Genomic DNA, 9,802 nt, shown 5'->3' on the forward strand with positions numbered 1-9,802 from the left:
CCATTGAGTTCCTGATGAAGGCTCTTAGGGTCCCATTGATCTTGTACAATTCTAGGCATTCCAGTATCCAGCTGTGGGGCATTGAGTCATAGGCCTTCTTGTAATCAATCCAGGCAGTGCACAGGTTGGTCAGTCTGGTCTTGCAGTCTCGGCTGATTGTTCTGTCTACCAGTAGCTGGTGTTTTGCGCCTCTGGTATTCTTGCCAATTCCTTTCTGTGTCCCGCTCATGTATTGACCCATGTGCCTGTTCATCTTAGCCGATATGATGCCTGACAGGAGCTTCCATGTAGTACTGAGGCAGGTTATTGGTCGGTAGTTGGAGGGGACCGGTCCCTTCTTGGGGTCCTTGGGGATCAGGACCGTCCGGCCTTCAGTTAGCCATATATATATATATATATATATATATATATATATATATATATATATATATATATATATATATATATATATATATATATATGGTACAATCATTATTGTAAGGTAGCTCAAGTTTCAGCTGTGCAGTCTTCAATCATCACACACTTCACCAAAGTAACGTGATTTAACCAGGCACCAACATTTCCTCTTGGTTAACAAGTATATGCAACACAAAGACACATTCATTAGAATACATATTGAAAGCTCCAACTATCCACTTTCTTCCTGTTACTCAATTCAGAGTTGCAAGAGGGCTTGAGCTTGTCTTACCTGTCACAGCACAGGCTGTCAATCTGTTGCAGGGCTAACACAGAATGACAGACGGCCACTTACTTTTGTGTTCACACCTAAGGTTGGTTTACAATCACCATGTAACCTAAGCCAGAGTACCTGGAGAGAACCCACACAGACACAGAGAAAACCCACATAGAAAAGCCCCAGAATGGATTCAAACCCAGGACTTTCTTGATGTGAGGCAACAGTGTTAAACACCGCAACACCATCAACTAACTCTCAACTAACTTTGTTCAGTCTTTAATTACACACACAGTGTTTACCTCAACACTAGATGTGGTTCTAATAAAAGATGATTAAGCAGTATTTCACAACAAAGCTTGGTTAACATACCAGCAGTGTCCTTAAAGTTGGCATTAAGCAATCACTCCATTCTCTGCCATGGCTCACACATAATCCTCCTGATGTGTCTGGCTTTGCATTAAGTCAGGCATTTACTATAATTAACTTTCATGATATATCTAGGTGTCTTCCTGTTGAAAGGGAGTTTTTCCTTCCCACTGTCACCAAAGTAAAAAGGGTGTTTGGGGATAAGATTAAAAATCTCTGCCTCTGGTGACTGGCCAATCAGAGCTCCTGTTTGTGATGCAGATCAGTGCTGTTGATAAGCCGCCAGAGGTCCTGACGCTGGAAGAGGACATCAAAAGTGAATCTTCAGAAACCAACACAGTGGCAACAATAGAAAATAATGTTATTGTTCTAGAGGAGAGTGAAGTTGCATCTCCTGCTCTTGATCTGACCTTCCGTATACCTGAAGCTGCCGGTAAGTGTTATTTGGGCAATTTTACATATGATGCTTTATTTTTCCACATAGCATTCCAGCTATACAAGACTACCTTTTTCATTAGTTCTTATATCATAATATCATAAGATATCATATGTCAGATATCTTCTATAATAGAGAGTGAGTTTCTTCTTATCTTTGTTTTTTCAGGGATTGAGAAGGAGGGTTTGTTGCTGGAGGATACTGTGCAGATTTTCTCTGTAGAACCTCCTCCACCTGAAGACCTTCCAGCTGAACTGCCAGGAAGCGTCACACTGCCTGAACCCCCAGTAGAAATTGAAGCCTCTGGTTCAGTCCCAGATGTTTTGGAGGGGCTAATTGAACCATCTACAATCACTCCAGAAGAGGAGGAAATGTCCCTTGGGGAAACTGCTTCAGAGGAAGAGGTGAAAACAGAAGAAATCACCATAAATGCAGATGTTACATCTGGAGCTGAGGAAGAGACATTTGGACCTACAGCTGTACCTATGGAAGAGGAGAATCCAGATGATGTTGTTGAGATTATAGAGGAACTTGAAATCTTTACTGTCATAACTGAAACCAAGGAAGAAAAGGGTTTACCTGCCCAAATACCAATTCCAGATGCTGTAGATATAACTAGTGAAGCATCACAGCCAGAGCCAACGAAGATGAGTCTTCTTCCTGTTGGCGATAACTCCATTGAGGGGACATCAGAAGAGTCTAACCCTGCAGATATTCCACCTGATAATGAGGAGGCTAACACCCTAAGACCAGAAAATTCAGCCATTAATGTGCTGTCGGCCAGCCCCGAGGAACCTGTATTTGAAGAGAATGGCTTGGAAGAATCAGTAGAAAATCAGGATCACGAAAGAAATGAAGAGGCTCTGTCTGAAGCTCCAGTTGTAGTAGAAGAGCCTCCAGAAACTCCAGAGATCTCTAGAGAAGATCTTACAGATGATGAAATCTTACTGGTTAACAAAGATGTTCCTGAACCACCAGTGACAGATTCTCTGGGCCCTGCCCAACCAACTGCTCTGTCTCCAGAGAGGGAGTCACCCTTTACCCGTATCTCTTATGTAAACCCTGATTTTGATGATGAGCCTGACACAGACATGCCTTTACTGGTGGAGGTAAAGCAATAGAATCAAACAAGATTTGTTTTGAACAAAAAATGTATGCTGTCTGCATCTGATAATCAAATCATTTTACTTTCTTATCGCCTAGATCCAGACTACTGATGATGGCTTGGACGATACCACCACTGGAGACCATGGTTATAATGTGGTTCAGTATGGTTATGGTTTGATTAACCACACAGAGGAGGGCAGCACCGGATTCCCAATAGGTGTGGGCCACGGCACAGACCAGGCTAGTATTGCCATGCCTGTAAACCCTGGACGAGCACTAATGGTTTTCTTTAGTCTGAGGGTGACCAACATGATCTTCTCAGAGGATCTCTTTAACAAGAGTTCCCCAGAGTACAAAGCTCTGGAGCAACGCTTCCTCGAGCTGGTAAATGCCTGCGTCTTGCAGTATTTGTTATTTTCATTATTCACAATCCTGTGTAAAATCCTTTTGCTTGTAACATCAAACTGCACATTTTTCAACTGTTCCCTAGCTTGTGCCCTACCTACAATCCAACCTCAGTCACTTTGAGAACCTGGAGATCTTGAACTTCCGAAATGGGAGCATTGTAGTCAACAGCCGGATGAAATTCGGGAAGCCTGTGGCTCGTGGCGTCACAACAACTGTCTACTTAATCTTGGAGGACTTTTGTAACACAGCCTACCAGACCATGAACCTGGCCATTGACAAGTATTCACTGGATGTTGAATCAGGTATGCTCTCACTGACAACCAGTGCTGTCATAAGGACAGCACTTCTTCTTGAGATCCCTGTCAAAGGTCTCCTAAAGAAATCACTATTTCTGTTCTTGTTGCCAAGAACCACTGTTCTATGAGAAAGTCTCACCTGTCACCAGCTATCTTTAGCTACTTCCTTGCATGTATTTGGGGATCTAAATTAGCCTTTTTAAATGCTTTCATGCTAGCATTGTATAACAAACTCATGAAAAGAAGGCAATTGGCTTATTTCCATAAATTTTAAACACTTACTTCATTGTCACCTTAGAATATTGCTTTGCAAAGTATTCTAAGGTATTCTAAGGCAAAGTATAGCACAGTGCGCAAAAGCCTACAAAACCTTGCCAACCCCTTTTTCCCCTTGCTGAGTTTGCTTCTGCTGAAGGTTTCTTCCTGTTTAAAATTAGCTCTCCGTAAATAAAACTGAATTGAATTGAACTGAATTGAATTATTGTGACTTGTGGCAGAGCTGAGCGTCACAAACAGATAAGCTGGAATGAGATAATCAGGCTTCCTTGGACTGCAGCCATGTTGACACATATCATTATCTACTGTTCACTCTGACCAACCGGTTAGTGTGAGTAGAATGACATATCCCGGTATAGTAACTAACTCCAGGGTTCAGCTGGATTACATAAGCCAACTAGTACGTGTCCGTTTGTTGTTAGCTATTTCAATTTGTAGTTCATTTGTAGTCTGAGTTCTCTTGACCATGCACATTTGAGAAGGTTATTTTATTTTACAGGTGACCAGGCCGATCCCTGTAAGTTCCAGGCGTGTAACGAGTACGCTGAGTGTAAAGTGAACAAGTGGTCTGGGGAGGCAGAGTGCGTCTGCAATGCTGGGTATTTCAGCGTGGATGGCTTGCCCTGTCAGAGCATCTGTGAGCTGCAGACTGACTTTTGTCTCAATGACGGCAAATGCGACGTCATCCCTGGCCAGGGAGCCATCTGCAGGTGGGTGACAGGCGGGGATTAGGGGAAGTGATCTGAGATTGTGTGCTGGATAGTGTGTCTGAGTTTGCAGATTTGTGAGGCTAGTACTCCATCACATAAACAGATTTTCAAGTGCTAGCTGGGTCTCCCCATAAATCTAGCTGGCCTTGCAAATTATAAATAAGTAAATAAAATGAAGATTATGTTTTATATCTTTGTTGGGTACAAAATATAATTAGACCAGCCCAGATTTATTTTCTGACCTTACCCTCTCCCATACTCCGCTTCAGCTTCTCTTTTGTTTATTCCATCTGCTCTTCTGACGACTTTGTGACTCAGAGCCTTTCGTTGCCCTGCCCCATGACTTTGGTGTGCACTTCCACCATAAATTCTCTTTCTATTATTAAATCATGGGTCAAAACCCATCTGTTCAGAAATGCATACCATTCATTGTAACATAGTCTTAGTCAATTGTTACTTTGATCACTGTTGTGTATATGTTTTTAATTTGCTGTACTAATGTAATTTGTCCTTGAGGGTTTTTAAAGGTGCCTAAAAATAAAATGTATTAGATTTTAGCAAATCTGCAAAGGCTCAAAACTTTGCCAGTTAATATTCAGTTATCTACACCAGAAGACATTTATTTTTGTTGCCCTGTACATACTTGAAAACAGTAACGCTAAGATGTGATTAACATGGTGATTAATTTTCTCTGCTCCAGGATAAAAGATTTCAGTTTAATGTGATATGGTCCAAACCCTTTCTTAAATTTTATACTACCTTAGATGCTTTTACATATTTTCCAAGACATTCCTGATGATCACAGGTTTTGTTTTGTGTGACTAAAGATCTGTGCATATGCATCTATATCCAAACATGCAAATTTGTATGTGGTGTGTAAGTTGTGCACAAGATGACGTGCCAAGAACAATCCAACATCAGTGACAGAAATATGTCCAGTGGCTATGTTCACGATTTTGTATGTGGTGTGCTTAACTTGAGTGATTATGAACAAACAAGGACGGGCCTTTGTTCCAAGATGAGTGCTTAACATTTGTTTCACACCCACTACCACATCGTAAAACACACAGGCAGCTCCAGATGCTGTTGGATCGTTGTTTACCTCACACCGTCCAACAAAAGTGTTGTGGTGCTCCAAACGAGTGGTGTGAATTGTTGATTCTTTATTCCAAAAGTATTAATGATTTAATGACTTGTTGTCGTCAGTGATGACTTTTTAAAGATTTTTGTTATTCAGTGAAAGAAAGAGACGTTACAACATGACGCATGACGTGTATGTATGAATCATGATGTGGGATGCAGCATTTTCATCTTCTGCTGTTTCCAATGCTTCTCGTCTTTTTCGTTTTTTGAACACTGGAAAAAAATGTTATCGCGGTTTTGAAAAATTTCCAACGTCATCCCCAGGTGTCGCGTCGGGGAGAACTGGTGGTACAGAGGAGAACATTGCGAGGAGTACGTGTCCGAGCCGCTGGTTGTTGGCATAGCGATTGCCTCTGTAGCTGGCTTCCTCTTGGTGGCCTCTGGAGTCATCTTCTTCCTGGCCAGGACTTTACGGGATCAGTATGACAAGGATGAGTCAGAGGACCCCATACGGTAAGGAGTGCACGTCAAATGCTGTTAGTACCCAAAGAGTCATTTCAACACCACAGAGCACATGGGGATGGTTTAATAATGAAAGAATTTGGATTTCTGTTGCAGTTAAGAGTTTACAGGATATTTGTAATGTTGTTTGACTTTAGTAATTATGACTGTGCTGTTAATCTCGCTGCCTCTCTGTAAAGCTGTTGGATTTAGATTTCTACAGTGGGCAAACCATTCAGAAGGCTCAAGGGCATGTTCACGACTGAGAAACCAGCTTTTCAGTGCACTCCACACCTGAGTATCAATATAATGCATATTTCACAGAACTTCAGTTTTTCATTTACAGATTCATCCACTGAAGCCACATTTAACAGTTTAAATAGTTTCAGTTAAGATTTGGAGCTGTATTTAATGCGTATGGTGCATGCTACAGTGGAAAATGTTAACGCCTGGTCTATCGTATTTGATACCTGAGTTTTGTGTGATACCAATTAAAAATCATATATGCAAATCATTATTTATTTATTCAAAAAAATTGCCAGAAATTTTTTTTCTGACAATTATTTCATGGTTCAGTCTTTAAATGGATATTAAATTTGATTAAAATAGGAAAATTAACACTAAATCCTTTTGTCAGTCAGTCTTAAATGGAAAGAAACCATACTTTATGGTTTGATAGTGAAGAGAAATACTTAAATTTAGTCTGTTTGATGACCAACCCTCTTCCATGCAATCAGCGTGGTTATTTTCTTGAGGGGACAGACTAAGTTGAGAAATCCCAGGCCAGTCGCCACAGTCAAAGTTTCCACTGTACCATCTCTTTATCCTTCTAAACTTACAGCGGTACAGCCATCGTCTCCTGCTGCCTGGATGTTTGGAGTGTCCTGCTTTGCTCCTTTCCTGAATTCCTCTGACACACACACACACACACACACACACACACACACACACACACACACACACACACACACACACACACACACACACAAAGATCTGTCTGGCATGGATCCCGGACCTGTCTGTGGAGAATGACTGTGCTGACCTCAGCCAATTAACTGATCAGATATGGTGCTGATCTATTGCTGAAAAGCCTTAAACACATAACACATTAGGCTTTCTACTAGTCTGGAATCTGACTTTCTGGCACAAGCAGGCTGGCTTATCTAAGCCTAATAAAGGCTATTCCACAATAACATCTTATTTACTGAGACCCACAGTGTTACGGAGGATGTAAATCATTGTGTAGCTGATGAATAAAAATGTGTGTGTGTGTGTGTGTGTGTGTGTTAATAATGCGTGGCCTCAAGATAACTAGTCTGTTGTTTACTGGCCACACTATGTGAACTCTATAATGCTATTATTACGCATGAAGCATGGATAAATTAGTTTTAATTCCATTATATTTTGATTTTGAGAGGCTTTATTGTTGAATTCATTTTACCCTATCACATGTCAAGGCAGTCGCTTGAATTTGGCACACACTGGATCCTATACAGAGCAATCAGAACACCCTCATTAGAGAGTGTGTGCTAGTTCAGCGAGCGAGGAGTAGACAAGGTTCATTTCTCCTTTGTAAAACTGCAGCATATTGCATGCAATATTTTCATATCTGGTCCACATCTGTTTTTGTCATTATTTAAAGCTTCTGCTAAACAACATTTGTCAAATTCATCCATGCCTTACGTGTTATAATAGCCCTATGGAGCTTGGCTGCTATAGTGAGTCAACAACAGACTGCATTTCTCATAGCCACTCATCAATAAGTGCTACAACTTCTTATTCCCATGTACTACTTTCTAATGGGCACAAGTTATTGATGAAACGTACAATAACATTTTTCATGGCCGCGGAGCTCTTTTCCTGACTTCTTCCTCCTGGATGTGTGACTCTGTTTCCCACCCTTTCTCTACCATGCGACTGACTTCACTGTTTGTGTCATTTTGCAGGCGAGCAGAGAGTCTCCCATCTTTAGAGAGGGCGACCAAGTACAACCCCATGTATGAGAGTGAAGCGACCACAGGCTACAGTCACTACTACCGCCGCTACCCTGAAGCTCCCGTGTACAGCAGTGCCAGCGCTGAGGCCTCCACTGACTTCAGCAGCGAGGAGATACGACACATCTATGAGAACAGCGAACTGACTAGGGAGGTTCGTGAGAGAACTACAGTCCAGTGGTTGAATTAGAAGAGAGGGTTGTCTTTTCTTTACCTCATTATTTCTTTTAACTCTTGGATTAGTAAGCAGAAGTAATTCCCAAGTCACCCTGTCTACTCTGTACACATAAAACACCAGGCTTAAGTTTATACAACACTCAGAAGACTGTTTGGCTCGAATTTTGTGAGAAAATTGCTGTTGCTGTTTGGGCCAAAAAACAAAAAAAGAGTGCAGTGCAGCTGGGAATTTTGAGGAAGTTACACACCAAGAGCAATACATATTAATTACACGTTTTACCTGTCTATGATGAAAATAATTAATATCAGGTTTTTATTGCCATCTGCCTTTTGTTGACTTAAAATTCTTTGTGGCTTTTTTCTGATGTCATGTTTTCACTAAGCTGCAGCCTGTTGAGTTTACTGTTTATCTGCCTGTGATGTAATGTTCCTTCTGGACATATATCCTGTTTTTCTGTAGGAAATCCAAGACAGGATACGCATCATTGAGCTCTACGCTAAGGACCGGCAGTTTGCAAACTTTGTACGGCAGCACCAAGCGTAAGCGGCTCACTTGTTATCCTCTTTTTGGACTATGATCAGATAAAGAAACGGGCCAAACAAACCAGGCTGTGAGGAGAAGGGGAAGCGAGTTTGAGATACAGGAGGCCAACAGGACACATTTATCATTCCTAAATTGTCACCAGCCAGACCTGGAACTGATACAGTGAGGTTGAAACCATTACAAGATGCAGACATGTATTCCACTGCCAGCTTGCCTGGCGATAGCAGTTTCCCCGTGGTACTGATTGTTTTTAAGCCGTATCTGGTAATAGATCACCTCCAAACCAAGCTGAGTGAAATTGTAGTTCCATGTTGAATGTAATAAAGTAACTTATCAACCTCAGAAGTATCTAATGATATTATCTAATGTTACAGCATGGTGGCTCAGTGATTAGCACTGTTTTCTCACAGCAAAGGAGTCCTGGATTTGAACCCAAGCTGGGCACTTCTGTGTGGAGTGTGTGTGCTCTCTCCCATGTAATCCTGCCCATCCAAGCCCAAGACTTTCCCAAAAATAAGAGTTTCACTTCTTGCATAAATAAAGGTTAATATATGCTTTTTCTATGCCTCTGCATGTACTACAGTGTCCTGGATACCCAGAGAGAGAGCTCCTCTACACAGATATGAAGCCGTCCTGTGAACAGTGAGGTATTTTGCCTTAATCTGAACGCTTGTTCTTTTTTAGATTAGATTAGATAGAACTTTATTAATCCCTCGGGTGGGTTCCTCTGGGAAATTCGATTTCCAAAAAAGCACAGCACCGACAGAAGTTACAGAGTTACAGAATATTATATATATAAATACACACACACACACACACACACACACACACACATATATATAAATACAGAGACAATATAAATAAAATATACGAAGGGGATAAATAGAATAAATAGGAATAAAAAATAAAAATACAAGTGAATTGCACATTTCAAGTATTGAGTCTATTGCACTGTTGACTATTTACAAAGAGTATTGCACAAGGTATTGTACAGTGAGGTGAAGAGGCACTACAGCTTAGTTGTTCCCCCCTCCTTTGTCCTCCTGTTTCCCCTCCCTCTCCCCTCCAGAGAGGAGTTAAACAGTCTGATGGCGTGTGGGACAAAGGAGTTTTTAAGTCTGTTAGTTCTTGTCTTTGGGAGAAGCAACCTGTCACTGAACAGACTCTTCTGGTTGTTAATGGCTGTGTGCAGAGGATGCCTGGCATTGTCCATAATGTCCATCAGTTT

The 9,802-nt window shown here is 41.3% G+C and overlaps 1 protein-coding gene across 1 annotated transcript in view; it reads left to right on the forward strand.

Annotated features, from left to right (window-relative positions):
- impg2a (interphotoreceptor matrix proteoglycan 2a) overlaps positions 1-9,200 on the forward strand; it is a 25,508-nt gene extending 16,308 nt beyond the window's left edge. Inside the window, exons 13-21 of the mRNA XM_085374273.1 lie at positions 1,304-1,475; positions 1,647-2,587; positions 2,682-2,969; positions 3,076-3,295; positions 4,065-4,275; positions 5,683-5,871; positions 7,806-8,007; positions 8,491-8,570; positions 9,158-9,200. Of these exons, the coding sequence (XP_085230399.1) occupies positions 1,304-1,475; positions 1,647-2,587; positions 2,682-2,969; positions 3,076-3,295; positions 4,065-4,275; positions 5,683-5,871; positions 7,806-8,007; positions 8,491-8,570; positions 9,158-9,200 (2,346 nt within the window). The remainder of the gene's footprint in view (positions 1-1,303; positions 1,476-1,646; positions 2,588-2,681; positions 2,970-3,075; positions 3,296-4,064; positions 4,276-5,682; positions 5,872-7,805; positions 8,008-8,490; positions 8,571-9,157) is intronic.
- Positions 9,201-9,802: the final 602 nt, after the last annotated feature.

The sequence above is a fragment of the Diplotaxodon limnothrissa genome, linkage group LG16, assembly GCF_057381915.1.
Source record: "Diplotaxodon limnothrissa isolate DT_005_m linkage group LG16, D_limnothrissa_male_GT1.1, whole genome shotgun sequence".
Taxonomy (NCBI): domain Eukaryota; kingdom Metazoa; phylum Chordata; class Actinopteri; order Cichliformes; family Cichlidae; genus Diplotaxodon; species Diplotaxodon limnothrissa.